The sequence below is a fragment of the Perognathus longimembris genome, chromosome 4 (assembly GCF_023159225.1).
Source record: "Perognathus longimembris pacificus isolate PPM17 chromosome 4, ASM2315922v1, whole genome shotgun sequence".
NCBI lineage: Eukaryota > Metazoa > Chordata > Mammalia > Rodentia > Heteromyidae > Perognathus > Perognathus longimembris.
This window is the reverse complement of record NC_063164.1, coordinates 46,979,972-46,999,312: the sequence shown is the minus strand read 5'-3', so window position 1 is coordinate 46,999,312 and position 19,341 is coordinate 46,979,972. Positions and strand designations below refer to the sequence as shown.

At 37.7% G+C, this 19,341-nt stretch overlaps 1 protein-coding gene across 1 annotated transcript in view; it reads right to left on the bottom strand.

Moving 5' to 3' along the window:
* Nucleotides 1-19,341, bottom strand: part of Pde11a (phosphodiesterase 11A) — a 337,140-nt gene that overhangs the window by 63,261 nt on the left and 254,538 nt on the right. Inside the window, exons 11-13 of the mRNA XM_048344223.1 lie at nt 16,963-17,109; nt 16,613-16,720; nt 1,236-1,345 (exon numbers count right to left, since the gene is read on the bottom strand). Of these exons, the coding sequence (XP_048200180.1) occupies nt 1,236-1,345; nt 16,613-16,720; nt 16,963-17,109 (365 nt within the window). The remainder of the gene's footprint in view (nt 1-1,235; nt 1,346-16,612; nt 16,721-16,962; nt 17,110-19,341) is intronic.

Genomic DNA, 19,341 nt, shown 5'->3' with positions numbered 1-19,341 from the left:
CTAATAGCAAGGGGGACAGAGCTGGCAAGGGACACAGGAAGATTGGTAGGGAGGTCAGCCAGGATGGGATAGTACGTATCTGAAATGTCTCAAACTCTCACAACTGTCACATTTTCTCCCAAATATTTCTAAGTCTAAGCAGAGTAGAAGTTGAAATGTCAGACTGAGCTAGAGCTGAGTTTTACGGAATGGATGTCATAAAAATGAAAGAGTCAAGAAATTGTAGAGGAGAAAGTGGAAGTCATGGGCCACAGATTGTTAGGGTATAAAGAACTCAAAATTAATTTGCTCTTGGTAGATCAGAAGCAAATGCAAGAGTCTAGGATTCCAAGGCCTCACTGGTGAGGCTTAAGGAATGAAAGAAATGATAAGCAGACTACTAGAGTTTCAGTTAACATAGGTTGGTGACCTGAGGGTTCTGATATCAGTCATATGAAAGTTATTCTTACCTCCCCAGAGATGCATCCCCTAGCCCCTCTTCACCCCAGAATGTTTCTCTCAGTCCTCTGATCTCCTGTATCAATTTATTTGCAGATAAATAGTACAAATAATATTTGAAGCTGGGTCCCCAATGTAAAAGTTCAGAGACCTAGGTCGTGGTCAGAGTTCTATCACCTCTAAGTTCTGTAGCCTTGGTCATTGTGTAGGTGACCAAGCAGGTTATTCTATCCTATTCAGGGCAATAGTTGCCTTCACATGTCTGTATTTATGCAGTGCCTTTGTCTCCATGTGAGTAGGTATGAGAGGAGCAAAGACTACACTGTTATATGTGGCTTTACTGCAGTTTATACAATAACCACCATCAAAGAAATCCTTGGAGCAATTCTATTGGAAATAAAGGGATATTTTGCTTCATAAAATTTCCTAAGACTCTTTTTTATTTAATAGTCTCAGAACCAGATTTTGGAGTAGCAGGTCTATGTAGCTTGTCACACACCATGTAGGCAAATACACTGAGAGGGAAAAACGTAAGCCCTTTAAAAACAGACCTTTCTTAACTGACTGAGGTCAACAGAGACAGACCAAATCAACAAGCATGACATGAAGGGCAAATTTGCAATTAAAAGAAGAATGGGGAATTATAAAGATGGATGGGCCCCATGACGTGCACTCCCAAGTCTGTGTGGCCTTGGCCTCAAATGCCAGAAATTAATGCTTTACTCTTTAGCAATCATCACCTTTGGCTCTGAACAGAAAGGCAAATGCATTAAAATAACAACAAATAGAAAACTTACTTAGCTTGGAAGGCATTGTTTGTTCCCCTGTGGTCAAGGTCATGACACAGGCATCCCACAATCACAGCTAGAATTTCCACTTCAGTCAGGATCTCTTGAAACCCAGCCGTCTGGGAAGAAGAGGGGAAAGGCAACAGTCACTACTGGGAGGAGGGAGGATGGATAAGGTTAGTGGCTGTGCTGTTTTCATACCCACATCATTTAAGGAAATGATTAACTGCCACCATTTTAGATAACAGCAAGTCCAGTGGTCAGTCAGACTCAGGTCCCAACAGTGAAGAATTAGTTTGCTGTCACAATGGCCCATACCACACCAGCATGAAGTTCCCTCCTTGGGGAAGGGACTTTACTATCTTTACTATCCACATAGCAGAGATAGCTCCACAAAGCCCCAGAGCAAAGTATGTTTTTCTATTGTACTTTTTTTTTTTTTGCCAGTCCTGGGCCTTGGATTCAGGGCCCGAGCACTGTCCTTGGCTTCTTTTTGCTCAAGGCTAGCACTCTGCCACTTGAGCCACAGTGCCACTTCTGGCCATTTTCCATATATGTGGTGCTGGGGAATTGAACCCAGGGCTTCATGTATACGAGGCAAGCACTTTTGCCACTAGGCCATATTCCCAGCCCCATCTATTGTACATTTTGATGGTAAGCTTCTGGTTTGGTGGTAGGGGAATAAATGGCAAATTTCAGTGACACTGCACGCATCAGATGCCACTCAAATGAGTGGCATTACACTAAAAGAAACAACTTAGAAATACTCAATTGGGTTCATGATATCATTCTAGATGTGATCTTGTAAGCAAGTTCATTCATATTACACTGTGGGCTGATTAAATTCACACAGGTAGTAAGGTGATGCAAGACTTGGAAACTAGAATTTAGCAGAGGATAAGGCAATACAGATTGAGGAGTGATAGAAGTATCCATTGACAGGAATTAATTTTTTTCTGACTGGTTGTTTGTGAAATACATAGCTGTGATGTAATTTCTTCTGAAAATACTCTGATATAATTATAGGACCAGGAGAAGCAATGATTCTGGGTTCCTGCTGATCCTTTCATTAGTTTAGAAGAGGGAGTGCACCTCTGGGAGAGCTAGTCTATGAATTTTCTTGATCCAAGGCTTTTATCTTCCCCTTCTCCTTTTACTGTGAAAGTCTCCCATTTCATTACTTATTAAAATCTTTTTCAGAGGACAAGAGAAGAGGAATGAGGATTTTAATTCCTTTAGCTTTCTTTTGTGCTTCCCCCCCAAAAAAAATCTATGATCTTTGGATAGTTATCATAAGACACTTCTTGTTCAGTAATGAAAACTTTGTTTCATCATTAGTGCTGTTTCCATTGCAGAAGCAATTGAGTAGCAGAGTACTGTGTTGATGATTTTTTTTAAAAAACTGAGTTACCTTCTCTGGTAGATTTTGAAATTCATCTGACTTCATTTATGTAACAAATGAAAATGTTAACCAATTGTCTGGAGGGTGAAATGGCCCATATTAAAGTCCATATGTATCTTTAATATAAGTTTAATATTCACTGCTGCTATTTCTGTTTTGTTCATTTTACTTAAAGTATTATTTGCAATATTAAAAAATATCCAATCATGCTAAGAGACTTAGAGCCAAACGCCACTATTCCTTCATCCTTTCCTCTTGCTGATTCACTAAAGGCAGCCTCTTTAAAAAAATAAATGAAATTCATGAGGTTTCTACAACATTTCTTTATAGTATGTATGCACAATTTATTAGCACTAGCTATTCACCAGATACTTGGTCTTTACTGTGTACCATACCTTGCCCTTTGAGCTTTCTAGTTTAACTTAATTCTTTTAACAGTCCTATGTGGTTAAGTGCTACCATTACACTACCTCCTTATATGTCAGGAAACTGAGTCACAGAGAGGCTATATTCTGTTACCCAGAGAACATAGCTAGTAAAGGGTCCAGGAAAGGACACTTCCAGTGTATCTCTTCCAGAATCTATTCTAAAACAGTGATGAGAGATAGTGATGAGGTAGGTGAGAGACAATGCCTCTCTATACCTGTTCTTATACTCCCAGTGTAATCCATATCCAGAATTGCTTGATAATATAAATATTACTCACTGCTGAACTAATTTGTATCCAGTGATTGTTTCCTATTTTATGTAAAGATTGGCACTTCCTGAAGTTAGAATTTCTTTGAAATATCTAAGCCTTTTACACCCTGCATCACGTTATTAAAGAAGTGCTAAACAATTGTGGGAATCCAAAGTGCCACGGCTTTTATTTGACCCTTTGTGGTGTGGGGATGCAGCTTTCCTTCACCATTATATTAGGGATTGCTCTTTCCTGTGCTTGATATCATATTCTGCAGCCCAAGTCTTTCTCTTTATTCAATTTCTCCCTCATTTTGCAAGAACATTAACAAAAATATTAATTTTTTATTAATTTTTAACCCTGGATGAGCTCATTGTTTTGGGAGCTTTACATGACTGAAGAAAATCTTTATTCTTTCTTATAGTCAATTGCCAATTTATCTGCCACTGCATCCCACTTTCATGGTGTCGCCTGCTCCTTGGCAGGGTACTCTTCTCATGTGTGCTCAGCCTTGAGGATTGAGGCACTTGTTCTTCTCTACTATGTTAGGAGCCATTCTTCCCTCCATTTTCTGCCTTTGTAGGTTATGGATCCATGAAAAAGGAGAGTTTATATCCATTTCTTTGCTTCCTGTTATTTGGTGATTTTTGAAGGGAAAGGAGGGTATAACTGTCATCTTAAAACTGTAAGTTAGCTTTGTGGAAGGGGGTGGTTTTTGGTCTTGCTAAAGCAAAGTAAATCTTGAAAAGTCCATTAAGTAAGCAATAATTACTGCCATGCTATAAAAATCAATGTTTTAAACAATGAAATTGTACTAAAAATATAGAGATTTTTTTTTGCCTGTGAAAATGCTATCGACTAGGAGTAGCTGATGAATCAGAACTGTAGGAATAGAGATACTAAGGAACAGTATTTGGCTAGAAATTTAGGAATAAGTTAAAATCAAACGTCTCCTAATAGATTCAAGACCCATATACCAAATCATGTAAACTATAAGTTAGCACCCATTATATAATAGGATGAATTGTATTTTGCTGAAAAATTTCTACAGTTACCTTTTGTTCTCCTGAAATCTAGCAACTGGCTCTAAAATGATTTGTATCATGGTTTCTTTGGAGAATTTGATGAGAGCTATGGACTTTCTAGAAAATGTTCTATAATTTTGTAGCATTCAAAGACCATGGAACCTAGCCTATCTCTGAATTTTCAGAAGAAAGAATTCCTGAAATACAGCATACATACAGTTGCACAAAACGTATTTACCTCTCTTGACTGTGATACCTGAGTTACTGAAGCAGCACCTATCTCTTGACTGTGATTTAAAGCTGCCTCGTAAATGGTTTCTGAGACTCATCAGGCCTGAAAAGTGTCCACCTGCCACTAAGTGTCCATTTGCCCCTCCCCCACTCTCATCCATCTTCCTTCTGGCCCTGTCCGCACAGACCTAAATTTATCCATGCTGAGCAGAAAAACTGAGCTGCCTGGTGCTGATAATATACCTTCAGAAGGAAATAGAGAGGCAGGAGGAAGTGTATTTCAATGCATGTATCTTACTCCTGACTCTAATGCTTATTTTATTTTTAAGTAAAATACAACTTTTTGCTCTTCACCCAATAAATATATGAGTTTATTGATCTTTATGGTAATATATCTTTTCATCTATATTTCCTCAGAGTATGTATCAAAAATTTAAGCAATGACTTAATTTGCCTAAGAGGAAGTCAAGGCATGTAGACCTCATTCCCAAGACTGGTACTTCAGAGAAACTTTGTGATTGTTCTATGCCATCATGTTCTAAAAGACCTCTTCAACTGGGAGGTCTTGTGAACTGTGGGCAGAGAGAGACAGAGAAAGACCATTCACATCAGAAGAATCTAACTTGTGGTCTAGTTTCTAGCACACAAAATGTTGTGGGTTTACTATCTAGAGCTTTTTTTTTTTTGGTACATTATCAAAATCAAATTAACTATGGCCTAAAAGTAATCTTTGAGGATTTTGTTTTATTATGGGCAAGGAGTTCATGTCTTCAAATAAATGCCCTAAATTACAGTGCTGATGGTTGGTTTTAGGGTGGAAACAACAGTGCTGAAAGGGAAATTGATACTTTAACTTGTTGTTTAATTATTGCATTTATTTTTTTAATTAGCTTTTGATTTTTTTTTGTCAGACTTGAGGCTTGAACTCAGGGCCTAGGCACTGTCCCTGAGCTTTTTTTGTTCAAGGCTAGTATACCACTTGAGCCACAGCACCACTTCTGGCCTTTTCTCTTTCTGTGCTACTGAAGAATTGAAGCCAGGGCTTCATATATGCTAGGCATGTACTCTCCCACTAAACCATATTCCCAGCCCTGTCTTTTGATTATCTTTAAGTAGTTGTACAAAGATATTAACGTTAATACAATGCACCAAGAATAATTCCTTATGGGGTGGAAATCCTATAAAATGAACTACACCATCACCAATCTGTGGTTGGACCCCTTTGTTTCTAGTGATGTTAGCCTGAGGACATTTGGAGCTGCTGAACTGCAAAGGAGACACTTCAGCCTTCTATTGTGGTCCAAAGGCCACAAACTTTTCAGCTAGGAAATCACCATCCAGCACCAACCTGTTGCATATCTCTTTCACCAGGGCATAAAACATAAATACTAATCAGTTGTACTTCGTTTAATTGTCTGTGGGAGTGGGATCTTTTTGATTGAATTTGATTCTTTTTCTTCTCAAAATGAATGGAACCAAATAGTGATTTGGAATTAATTAAATATTGATTTAAGTCTACAGTGATCCTTCCTTACCAAGCTTAGAGGTGAGAAAACGTTATATCACCATCTAAATGACTTTCTTTTACAACTAGAAGCTTCTGAAGGCACTTACTTTCAAATTCTACAACTTGACATGTTTGAAGTATATATGATTCTTAACCTCAAATAATATTGCAAATGCTTATCTATGTGATCAGAAAGGTGAGTCAGCAAAACTCAGTCCTCTGTCTGGCACAATTATGTGTTGAGTATTTGTCTCAGAGACAAAAAGTTTTGATGTGGTCAAATTAAAAAAAATCAGTCAATACACCTCTGTTCTCATATTTGATAAATGTACAAAAAATAAACAAAAGTTAAGAGGAAAGTCTCAGCCTAAGTGTGTTTTTAAAATCTTTAAAAAAGAACTTGAGAAAATTGAGGTTTCTCTTTCAATTTAGACAATATAATAAAATAGTCTTATGTAGTACATATGGACATCTACAAAGAAGAAAAGGAAGATTATTAGATTCTTAAGACCTTAAAATATGTATGTTTTATTATTTTTTGTAGGATTAAGAGCAGCATGCTTTGTTCATATGTAGAAATAATTTATATCCCATTTATGACAAATTATTAGTAAATGAAATATAACATGTGGTTTATAAGCACAGAAAATGAAGATGTCTTGGTGAACATTAGTTGTGTAGAAAGAGATCTCTCAGAGTGCCACGAGAGACCAACTTGGCAAATTTCAAGAATCTGAGAGCTCTTGAAAATATACCACAATTTTCACTGGCCAAGATTAAGCATGAGATTCAGGAAAAATGTATACTCTTTAAAGCTCCCAACTTGCCACCCTTCCATGCCAGGTTTCAGTCCCCAAAAAGTACCACCAGGAAGTCCTAAAACTGGAAAATGGAGACTGTGATAAATAGCCCTGGCTCTGTGGCTTGGTCTCTCTGAACTGGGGGATTCAGCTGGCGTCATAAAACACAAAGAGACAGATTAAGCAGTTTACCAACACTATAAAAATCTCAAGAATAAATTCACTTTAATTGAAAAGCCCTGTATTGTAACTAAGGCATCCCAATCCTAAAACCACATACATTTCCTTACAAGACTGTGTCCATGAGCAAGAGCTTATAGTTTCCCTGTAATGCCAGACACAGTTATATTCATACACTTTTGCAATTTACATGTCCTAAGAAAAATACCCAGCTTGAGCTGATGGTGCGGGAGAATTTATTTTCACTAGAGAGGGAATGACCCATAACTCATGAATGGCAGCGCTTAAAGTGAGTTATGGCAGTTACTCTCCTGTGAGAGGAAATGGATTGGATTATCCTTCTGCCCAATTGTATGTTTGGTTCTTAGCACACCAGGTTCTTAATTATGTGCGTTTTGCCTTTTTCTTTCATAAAATAAACGTGGATAAAGGGCAATGCCTGCTAGAAGCATGAGGCACCTAATTGGGTCTCTGAAATATAGCAGAGAGTAAAAACAAGCCTTCTTACATGATTAAAAGATAGGAGCCCTAAATGCGATTTAAACATAGTATTCAAGTTGATTAGCTCCGTTGTTAATTTATGATGCCCCCTGCTGCTATTATGCAAAACATTGAAAATCATTCCTTTCCTAAATTAAATATTTGCCATTTTAAAGTTATACCTAAATGAAGATTAAGTAACTGCTTTTTTCTAATTTCTTTGTATTATTACTATTATAAGGATGTCATTTAAAGTAAATATAACTGCTCACTACTTCCATTGATATGGAAATAACATTTAAAAATTATGTCTGATGCTTATTTTATACAGTATGAGTATTGTTCATTTTATTGCAGTCAGTTATAGAATGAAACATCTAGATCTGTTTGTGCCTTTCAACAATAGTAAAGGAATTTGACTTTGTTTGAGATTAAGATTCTGGTTATTCAGTGAAAATGTTTTCTTTACAAATGCAGTTGGCATTGTTCAAAAGGAAATGTACTCTTTACCTGACTTACATAACTGTAACCCCTCTGTACATTACCTGTATAATAACAATGTAAACATTTTTAAATAGACAAATAAAATTTAGGTCATCCGTCCTTCTTGGTGGGAAAGAAACGAGTTGCAGTTGTGCTTCTGTGATCTTCCAGGCGAACATTTCTACCTTGAAACTCAAGGTCTTTTCTGACAACTACAGAGAGCATGCAGCATCTCATCCCCCAGGCTTGGGAGCAGGATGGAATTTGCTCTAAACATCCCTTCTGCTCTCTAGTTTGAATTCTCAATAAAACAGCTTAGCTTATCTCTGAAAATCACCTTGTTGACAACACAAATATGGACCTACACATGCCACCTTCACATTTAAGATTTAAGAAACCCCCCATTAAACGTCCAGGGGTATCAGTGTGTGTGCTGTGATATTTGGTTATTAGTGCTTAACTGCAATTCCCCACCAGTATCGTGCTGCCAGCACCACCATAAATTTTAATGTGATCACGTGCTTTTCTTTTTTCATATCCAGTGAATTCTGCAAGATCATAATATTCTCTATGAACCCTGGCTGAACCTTAGTGTGATATGAGGAAAGAACAAGATTTCTAGCACTGTTAGTTGTTCGTCATTTTATAGTTTGTTTTTTTTTTAAAACTGGACACTGGGAGACATGGTTCCTTGAATAATATTACCTTAAAGCAAATTCACTCATTCAATTAATCTTTATCGAGTCCCTACAGGATGCAGAGCATGGCCCAAAATGATAATGAGTACATTTATGGGATAGTAAAGAATACTGACTCTTGAGGAAACCTTTCTCTCCTTGCTGCCTTGGAAAGTCTGTCAGAGCTCATATATCATTTATAAAACCAAAAAATATCTCTGCATCTCGAGCACTACTATATGCCTTTTAATTTAAGAATAATATATATGTAATATATAATATATAAGAATAATAGTGAAACTGTAACCTCTCTGTACATCAGTTTGATAATAAAAATTAAAAAAAGAATAATATATAATACATAGGAAATATATATGTATATATACCAGCCTTTCCCTGTATTTTACCTTTATCTTTCATGATGCATATGTGTCTGATAGGATTTTTTTTCTACAGGCTTCCATAAAAGAAGACAATTTGTGTATCTACCAATGATCTGTAGGCTTTTAGTCTTCATTTTAACCACAAAAAAAGTGGTTCTATCTGCTAAATGTATGGGAGGAATTCAAAATTTGGCAAATTTTAGCTAAGCAGCTCTTTAAAAGCAAAGGATAGCACTGAAGTTTTCATTATACATCTGAAGATTCAGGCCAAATGCATGGAACAAATTATTTAAATTATCAATGGGGTTTCCAGTAAACCAAATGTCTATCAAAGTCTTCAATTGCCTGTCCTACAAAAAGTAATTCATTTTAGTTTAACTTCTGATGAGATAAAATGGCTTGGTATCTTAGACATGAGCCCGATTACCTTTGTAAAAAACAATTCTGAATCACTAAAATTTTCTCAGTGTGAAATTATCTTATGGTTAAAAGTTATTAAATATTTATAATTTGCTTAGCCTGTCTTTCATGGCACAAAATTTGCTTATATGTAACTATGCACTTCCAATTCCTAGAAACAATGGCTATAGGAAAATACAGTCACACATTTGAGGTCACACAGAGAACATTGTATATTTTTTTATGCTAAGGGCATGATCAGTCAGGAGGCAGTCATAAACAGACCCATCTCAATATGAGAGGCTCTTTTTAGACAGACTGGCATTGTTGGTGTGTCTTCCAAGAAGAACATTTATTTTGATAGTGAGGCGTGTGCCTCAGTATCTCCCTGACAAAAGATTTTTTTTTTAAATCCCATTCCAGCAACTGGCTGGGAAACTTTGCCTTGGAGTGCCATCTAGAGGAATACTTTGTTTATATGCAGCATTTTCTTTCCTTTTTCTTTCTTTCCTTTCTTTGCTCCCTCCCTCCCTCCCTCCCTCCCTCCCTCCCTCCCTCCCTCCCTCCCTCCCTCCCTTTCTCCTTTTTTTCTTTCTTTTTCTTTTGTCTTTGTGACTCAGCCTGACTCCTGTAGTGAATGATACATATTTTTTCCAGGTTAATTTTGGTTCTAACTCAGAAACAGAATATGGGAACCCTTCAGTAAAAATGGAATCATTGAGATCAAAACACAAGTAATTGCCAGGGGCCAGTAGCTCATGCCTATAATCCTAGTTATTTAGGAGGCTGAAATCTAAGGATCATGATTCCAAGTAATCTTGGTCAGGAAAGTCCATGAGACTCTTATCTCCAATTAATCACCAATAAGCTGGAAAGAGAGCTATGGCTCAAGTGGTAGAGCACTGGCCTGGGATTAAAAACCTAAGGGACCATGGCCAGGCCCTGAGTTCAAGTCCCAGGACCAGCAGGCAAAACAACAACAACACATACACACACCCTACAACCAGCAGGCAAAACACCACCACCACCACCACCACCACCACACACACACACACACACACACACACATACACACACACACCCTACGTAGATGTCAGGATTGTCTGAAGCTTCAGTGCCAATCCATGGAAACAACCATTTGGCCACAGCTGAAGTCATATTTCAGAGATCAGAATCAATTACTGAATTAAATTTATTTTTGTCTACCTTGATCAAGTAAGTTACTTATTTCTGTAGTTATTTCTTCATTAAGAAAGTTGGTTAACCAGATTTCCCATGGTCAACCTGTAGAAAATTCTTGTGGTAAATATAAACAAAAGTTGAGACTTTGAAGCTATTGTAATTATAACAAGCTCAACAAAATGTAGAGAGAAGAAAACAGTAACTTTTCCAAATATAGATATACAACTCAATGTGTGAAGGAACAAATAATATTTACTAACATTCTTTTTAATGTCATTTTGTGTGAATGGGGAGGGGATCCCCATTGCTGACACTGGGGCTGGAACTCGACCTCATACTTTGCTTAGCTTTTACCTTCACTTGAGCCTTACTTCTACTTCTGGCTTTTTGCTGGTTAATTGGTAAGAGTCCCACAGACTTTTCTGCCTGGGCTGGTTTGAAACTGTGATCCTCAGATCTCAGCCTCCTGAGTAGCTACAATTACAGAAATGAGCTACCAGCATGTAGTATTTTTTGATGTTTGTTTGTTTTTCATATTGCCCTCCTCATACTTCATTTAGAGAACTGAACAACAAAGCATACTTTTTTTTACAATAGCATAAATGCAATAAAAATTCAAACCCTTTCGTTGTTAAAATTTTATTGTAAAGAAGATGTACAGAGGGGTTACAGTTACATAAGCAAGCTAATGAGTACATTTCTCTTCAAACAGTGTCACCTCCTGCCTCAGTTTCTCCTGCTTCACCCTCACTCCCTCCCCCCACAAGTTGTAAAGCTCATTTCTAAAATAGTGCCTAGTGAGTATCATTTTTCTCACTATTTCTGTGAGTCCCCTTCCCTTTCCCAAATAAGATAAACATATATACAAGACATAGGATACCAAAATAAAAAGCAGCGACAACAGGGGATAAACCTAAGGAAAAAAATGGAAGAAAAAAGAAACAACTACTCACAGTACATTAAAAACAAAACAACAATCCTCTTGCCATCAGCTACATTGGACATTGATGAAAGCAAACTAAGCAGCTCATGGGCAGGGATGGTAAGAAGGGAATGAGAAAGAGGGAACAGATGTTACTAAACAAAAGGAAAGTAATGTACATATCACCTGAGATGGAAAAAATGGTTTTATTGTTGAAGTTCATAGACCTTGTAAGCTTTGTAGAGTAGAATGATAATTTTCATCATTGTGAAGATTAAAACATGAACTGTGAAATATATGTAGTAACTTTAAATAAAAGAAATGTAAAAAAAATCCTCTTGTTTCCCTATCTTGGAGTTCATTTCGATTATTTATATGGTCATATGTACATAGCTATTGAACTATTGTGATCCTCTGCTAAGACTATTCTAGACATATACTAATTATTACCTATGAAGAATACCATGGAGCCTGTGTTTCTTTAGGTCTGGTTTATCACTTAACATGATTTTTTCCAAAATCTTTCTATGTCCTTATGATGAGGCAATATCATTCTTTCTGATGGAAGCATAGAATTCCATTGTGTGTGTATATATATATATGTGATATATATGTGATATATATATATATATATATATATATATATATACATATCACATTTTCTTGATCCACTCATCTACTGATGGGCATTTGGGTTGGTTCCATATCTTAACTATAGTAAACAATATTGCAACGAGCATGGTTGTGCTTGTAGTTTGAGTATGGTCTTGTTTGTGGTTATTTGGGTAAATGCCCAGGAGTGGGATTGCTGGGTCATAGGAAAGTTTATGTTTAGTTTTTTGAGGAATCGCCATACTGCTTTCCAGAGTGGTTTAACCAGTTTACATTCCCACCAACAAGTAGTAGTGTTCCCTTTTTGCCACATCCCCACCAGCATGTTATTATTTGTTTCCTTGATAATGGTCATTCTAACCGGGATGAGGTGAAATCTCAATATAGCTTTGATTTGCATTTATTTTATGGCCAGAGATGTTGCTTATTTCTTCATGTGTCTATTGGATATTCTCATTAATTCTTTGGCCAACTTATTAATGAGGTGGTTGTTTCTTTGAGGATTTGTTTTTAAGGGGTTTTATATTTTGAGTTTTAGGTATAGTTTTGATATGAGGCCTTGTCTGTTAAATAACTAGTGAAGATCTTCTCCCAATCTGTGGGCTTTCTATTTATCTTGCTTGCTATGTCCTTTGCCATCCATTCAAATCCTAATAATGACACTTAAATTTGCTGAGCAGACACAAAAATAACACCACCCTTGAAGTATTCTGATGGTTTAAATATTCCCATGTTCTGGCACAGGCTCAAAGTTCTGCTTTCTTACTTTCAACATGCAATGTGAAACCGTAGCTTCTATTACTGATGATCCTCTTGTATCTCCCTTCCTGTGGTTGTACCTGAACTATCTCTGTGTCTTATCTGAGTACATTGGAAACCGTGTATACAGGTATTAGAACTAGGAAACTGAAAGGGAATACCAAAATCGAGAGACACAGGGTAAAAAAGACAAATGATTAAAAAAGCAATACTAGCAAAATTGTTTAGTGTAAATCTACTGAACAACTCATGGGGGGGGGGGGGAAGGAAAAGGGGGAGGAGGAAGGGGGGAATGAGGGATGAGGTAACAAACAGTACAAGAAATGTATCCAATGCCTAACATATGAAACTGTAACCGCTCTGTATATCAGTTTGACAATAAAAATTAAGAAAAAACAAGCTAAAAAAAGTTCTGCTTTCTTTCTTCAGTTTCTTGAAAAGTATCTATACCACAAAAATATTCAAAGAGGAAAACTGAGTACTTGTTTTCTTTTGTCCCAAAGGGTTAATCATGAACCTACCACTCTTGCCAAATCCCTGCACTTCAGCTGTTAGAGTCCCATTATAAAACTATCTCTGCCTCATAGAACTGTGGCCTTTCCTCCTCTGTTGTTTAACAAGGCTTTTGCTTACTTATTTTTCCAAGAACATAAACCTGCAGATTCCCCAAAGCAATCAAGTTAATAAATTAATGCTGTCTGTAAGCCAGACTCATGAACTCTGCACATACAAATTGTTTCTGTCTGTTAAGATCTGGTAAAGAAAAATGCAAAATGGAAGCATTTTTGTTTTCAAGCAACATGGGCACTTAAACAATTAAGCCTCATAGTTCAAATCATACTCCCTCCCCAACTGATTGGCTGCTACTCTGATGGTATTCAGGGCCAGGACAGTTCAGTTTTTCTGGCCAGTCTGACTGTTCCTTCAGCAGAAAGAAGAAAGAAATTACAAGACCTCTAAGAAAAATGAAGATATTTTGTTCCCATCTTTTAAAAAAATAATTACTAATGTATTGTCAAAGTGATGTACAGAGGGGTTACAGTTACATATGTTAGGCCATGGGTACATTTCATGTACTGTTTGTTACCTCCTCCCTCATTCTCTCTTCCTCCTCTATCCTCCCCCTCCCCCCTTTTCCCTCTCCCCCCATGAGTTGTTCATTTGGTTTACACCGAATGGTTTTGCAAGTATTGCTTTTGGAGTCGTTTGTCTTTTTATCCATTGTCTCTCGATTTTGATATTCCCTTTCACTTCCCTAGTTCTAATACCACTATATACAGTATCCAGGGTACTCAGAGGAGATAAGTGATAGTACAGGGACAACCACAGGAAGGAGATGCAAGAAGATCATCAACAAAAGAAGCTACATTTTCACGTGGCATGTTGAAAGTACAACAGTGATATATCAGTTACAACAGTGATATATCACCCATTTCCATAACATGGAGTTCATTTCACTTAGCATCATCTTATGTGTTCATAAGGGCATAGCTATTGGGCTCTTGTGATCCTCTGCTGTGACTAGCCTAAACCTGCGCTAATAATTTTTATCTCATTGTACTCTTGACTCCAAACCATTGTATATGTGTTGAAAACATACCAACTTTATGATCAAGTGCAAGGTACTAACAGGGGCCCTCAAGAAATAGGTGAAGAGAGGAAAGGAGGGAGGAAAAGAGAATTGTGGGAATAGATGGTGAAATTGTAGGAATAGATGGGGAAATTGTAGGAATGGGTGGGGTTGGGAGGAATGGGTGAGGACAATGAAAGGGATGATATTGATCAAGATGTTTCTACTCATAAGTTGACATGTTGAGTTGTAAAATCTTTGCACAACCTCTTAAAATAATAAATATATATTTTTTTGATATTTTTATGTTGAGGTGGGCACTAGTGGTTCATGCTGTAACCTTAGCTACTCAAGAGCTGAGATCTGAGGATTGCAACTTGAAGCTAGCTCAGGCAGCAAAGTTTGTGAGGCTTTTGTTTCCAACTAACCACCAAAAAACCAGGATTAGAGCTATGGCTCAAGTAGTCAAGCATTAGCCTTGATTGAAAAAGCTAAGGGACAATATCCAGGCTCTGAGTTTGAGCCCCAGTATCATCACAGAAAGACAGAAAGAAAGAGGAAGGAAGGAAGAGAGAGAGAGAGACAGAAAGAAAGAAAGAAAGAAAGAAAGAAAGAAAGAAAGAAAGAAAGAAAGAAAGAAAGAAAGAAAGAAAGAAAGAAAGAAAGGAAGGAAGGAAGGAAGGAAGGAAGGAAGGAAGGAAGGAAGGAAGACAGGGAGAGATGAGGAAGGAAGAGAGGAAGAGAGGAAGGAAAGAAGGAAATAGATGTTCAGTATATAAGTGAGAGTTGCTGAAAGAGTAAGAAATGGTTTCTGTCCCATCAGTTTATGCTATTGTAGAAAAAGAGAATGGTAATTTAAAACACCAAGTAGATAGGTCCCTGTGTTGTAATAGATTCATTGTGGAGAAAGAAATGATTCTGGATGTTTTGGAACAAAGGGAAAAACTGTAGAATATCTGATCAATGCTTTAAAGAATGAGCAAAACCTAGAGACTTAGGCTGGAGCAGTTCATGAAGAAGCAGCAAAATAATCTTTATTCATTTTCATAAAAAGAAAATGTATTTTACCTGAAGTCCTGGTTTTACCTAAATTTTAATGTGAGTGCAAAGACATGGCATTTTTATTTCTATTGTAAGAGTTGAAGACTCACAGTCTCTCTTTCATGTGGTAAATATGTTTACACTCCTTTATCTATATATGTATATGTTACTATGAGGCCAACAAAACCATATTTAAGCCAGAAAACATTTTTCTTGATGATAGCTTAATGAAAATATAAGTAGACATAAAGCCAAAACTAACTTTTCTTTCTTTCTTTCTTTCTTTCTTTCTTTCTTTCTTTCTTTCTTTCTTTCTTTCTTTCTTTCTTTCTTTCTTTCTTTCTTCTCTCTCTCTCCCTCCCTCTCTCTCTCTCTCTCTCTCTCTCTCTCTCTCTTTCCTTCTTTCTTATGTTGTTTTTATTATGGCCAGCAAGTGGGGATGAGTAGAAGAATTTGTTTCACCCTTTGCCACAAAAATTTGTAGTTTGTTCCAAGGCTTGCCTCTGGCCCACTGCTTTGGCTATCTCCATAAAGCAGACTGGGTTGGAAACCAAAAGACAGACGGTTTAGGCTTAATGATCTATGAGCCATTCATCTAGTCCTATTTTCCTTGTGTGGGCTCTGAAAGGATTCTCTTAGGATTTTCATGTTCCTTTGGGCTACGCTCCTACCTCCCTACTGTGGCTTTCCTACAGCCCAGAGTCTTATCCAGGCATTTCTTTGTCGTGTTACTGGTCTCTATTTCCTCTATCAAGATATTACTTTGAAAATCTAGCCATTTCTTTTGTAAAAGGCTCAGTTTACCAAGAAAGAACATGGAGAAGAGGCTGAGTCCTCAGTCCAAGGCTAAATATATCTGCTTCAAAATATCAATAATTGTATACGTTTGGAGCTCAGAATTGGTAATTGTGGTCAAATATCTACTCCCATAACCAGAGAGGGTAAAGTCTGCTATAAAGTAATCACATGGCAATTTTTCTGAGAAATAAAAAGAGACGGCTATGGTTCCACATGCTGTGAAAGGTGACCTTCCACCACCACTGTGCACACTTACGGTTAGCATGGCAAACATCAGTTGGCACACATTGAAGGCATGTCTCCAGTTGTGGTACAGAACCATCCGGTAGTTTTTCCTCACTGTCAAAAGCCACCTACATAGTGTCTGCAGTAAGAGAAAGAAGTTGTATCAGATAGTTGTATGTGTCACCAGAGGTTCTGTCAAAACCAAGCCTCACCCCCATCAATGACTTCTATAAACACCCATCTGAGTCTTACATTATTCCCAGGAGGGGTGCAGATCAGGAATCCTCACCCTCATTTTGTTTGGGGGAAGCCTACAGTTCAAAGTGGGGAGCTCACTGTTCCAACTGTACTCTGGATCTGTCAACATAAGACAGACTTTACCTCATAGTCGATTTTAAATTTCTGTACCATCCCCAGCTCCATGAACATCCGGAGAGCAGCTGTGATCATGGCATCAACATCTAAGGAAAAGTCATCAAAATGGATGTCATCGATGGCCAGCTCCGACACCAGAGGGATATTGGCTGCCTGCAAAGCAAAAGGCATAAGTCAAGCCAAGTTCACAAGCTTCCCCAAACCTCATGTCCTGCTCTCCTTCCCTGCTTATCAGAAGTGCCACATAAATCAGGCTTGACCTGCACTTACACCCCAATACAGCTCAACTCTGGGCTGTAAATGTCTTTTGTTTCTGAACTGCAAAGGCCTCAAGCAAATGAAGGAGGAGGGGAAGAAAGCTAATCAGAAGATAAAATATAAACACTGAATCTAGTCTGTAGAATTTGGAATATAGAACTGTGTAGTTTATTGCAACTGTGGTCCCACCATATATTCTGATGCATATTACAGAGCAGTAAATGCAAGAAACATCTGGGCAGCCAGAAGCTGTGAATTTTAATTGATGCTAGTCAGAGAAGGAGACAGTACAGCACTATGCCTTGTTTCTTGAATCCTTAAATTCTATGCTTGCATGTGCTCCTTGCTGCATAGTGATCTGTATATTCAGACAAACAGAAGGAACAGTCAGCATATCTAGGACACAAACTCTTGTCTTCGTAAAATAGAGATACTTGGAGGGTTGGCAAAAACATGACTTATGAAAGGGATAAATTTTGTTATCTTTCTTAGCTCCATTCTACATAAACTTCATAATTAGAATACTGGTGCTCATACATATTCAAGGTTTTCAAAACACCCATGTTAGGCAGCTGTCAATGGACTGCCCTTGGTAAACCTGAAAAGGAGGAAAACAACTTTGGAAATTATTTTTATGCTAATTTTATTGGGTTGGTCACATCCTTTGGGATTTCCTAGGGAAAGGGTCACTTTTGTGTTTTTCAGACTAAGAAACCACCTTGTATTTGTATTCTTAGTCTATTCACTGGGAGTAAATTACCCTAGGAGTAATTTATGTCCTAGACTTACTTTGGCTGAACAATTAAATCCAAGCTGGGCCACAGTAAGCATTCCAGAAGGCATGTAATTGATACTTCTTTCCCAGCACTATGCTTCTGCATAGACATTTGCACGTCTGAGCTAAAATTCAGGTACTGGCTGGTTATTACCCATAATACAGAATAACAAATTGAAACATCAGAGCAATTAATTTCCTATTTTGAAGACAGTTTACGTTTATTAAAAATTTATCTTCTTGGGGCTGGGGATATAGCCTAGTGGCAAGAGTGCCTGCCTCGGATACACGAGGCCCTAGGTTCGATTCCCCAGCACCACATATACAGAAAAAAAAACGGCCAGAAGTGGCGCTGTGGCTCAAGTGGCAGAGTGCTAGCCTTGAGCGGGAAGAAGCCAGGGACAGTGCACAGGCCCTGAGTCCAAGGCCCAGGACTGGCCAAAAAAAAAAAAAAAAAAAAAAAAAAAATTTATCTTCTTAGCTGGGTGTCAGTGGCGCATGCCTGTAATCCTAGCTACCCTGGGATCCCCATTTACTAGCTTCAGAGCAAATGCCAGACTGGAGGCATGGCTCAAGTGTAGTAGAGTACCAGCTGAGATAGAGTGTAAGGTCCTGAGTTCAAGCTCTATTATTCACACATACACACAGATAATAGCTCATTATTCTTTAATAAATCACTTTGCTATGCTAATTTATTTGTAGATTCTAGCTTCTTGGAGTTAATAAGGAAAGGCTTGTGAGATTCAAATATGGTGGTGGTAGAATCCTCTTTGTGTGCTTTCTGGGAGCTCCTGTGTTTGAATCCAAAGCCTTGTGTCAGCTAGGCAAGCCCTCTATCTACAAGTCACATCTCTAGTCCTTTTGCTTTAGCTACTTTTTATGGGCATGTTTTCCAATCTTGGGGCTTGACCTCATGGCCTGGGTGTTGTCCCTGAGCTTTTTTTGCTCAAGGCTAGAGCTCTATTACTGGAGTCACATCTCCATTTTTGGCTTTTTAATGGTTAATGAGAGATTAGAGTCTCAAGGGCTTTTTTTGTTCAGGTTGGCTTTGAACCATGATCTTCAAATCTCAGCCTTCTGAGTAGCTAGGATTACAGGTATGAGTCACAGCATTCCAGCTGCTTTGGCTACTTTTAAGGTAATGTCTCATGCTTTTATCTGTAGGCTGACCTCTGATAACAGGAATTACAGACATGAGCCACAAGGCCTGGCCTATAAAAAATTTAAAATCAGACTTATAAGTGCATGTAGTTTTAAGAATAAATAAAACCTACAAGGGTAGTTACACACATATGCACACATACTCTTGTATTCTCTGGGACCAAAATTTTCCCTCACCTAGAGGCAACCAC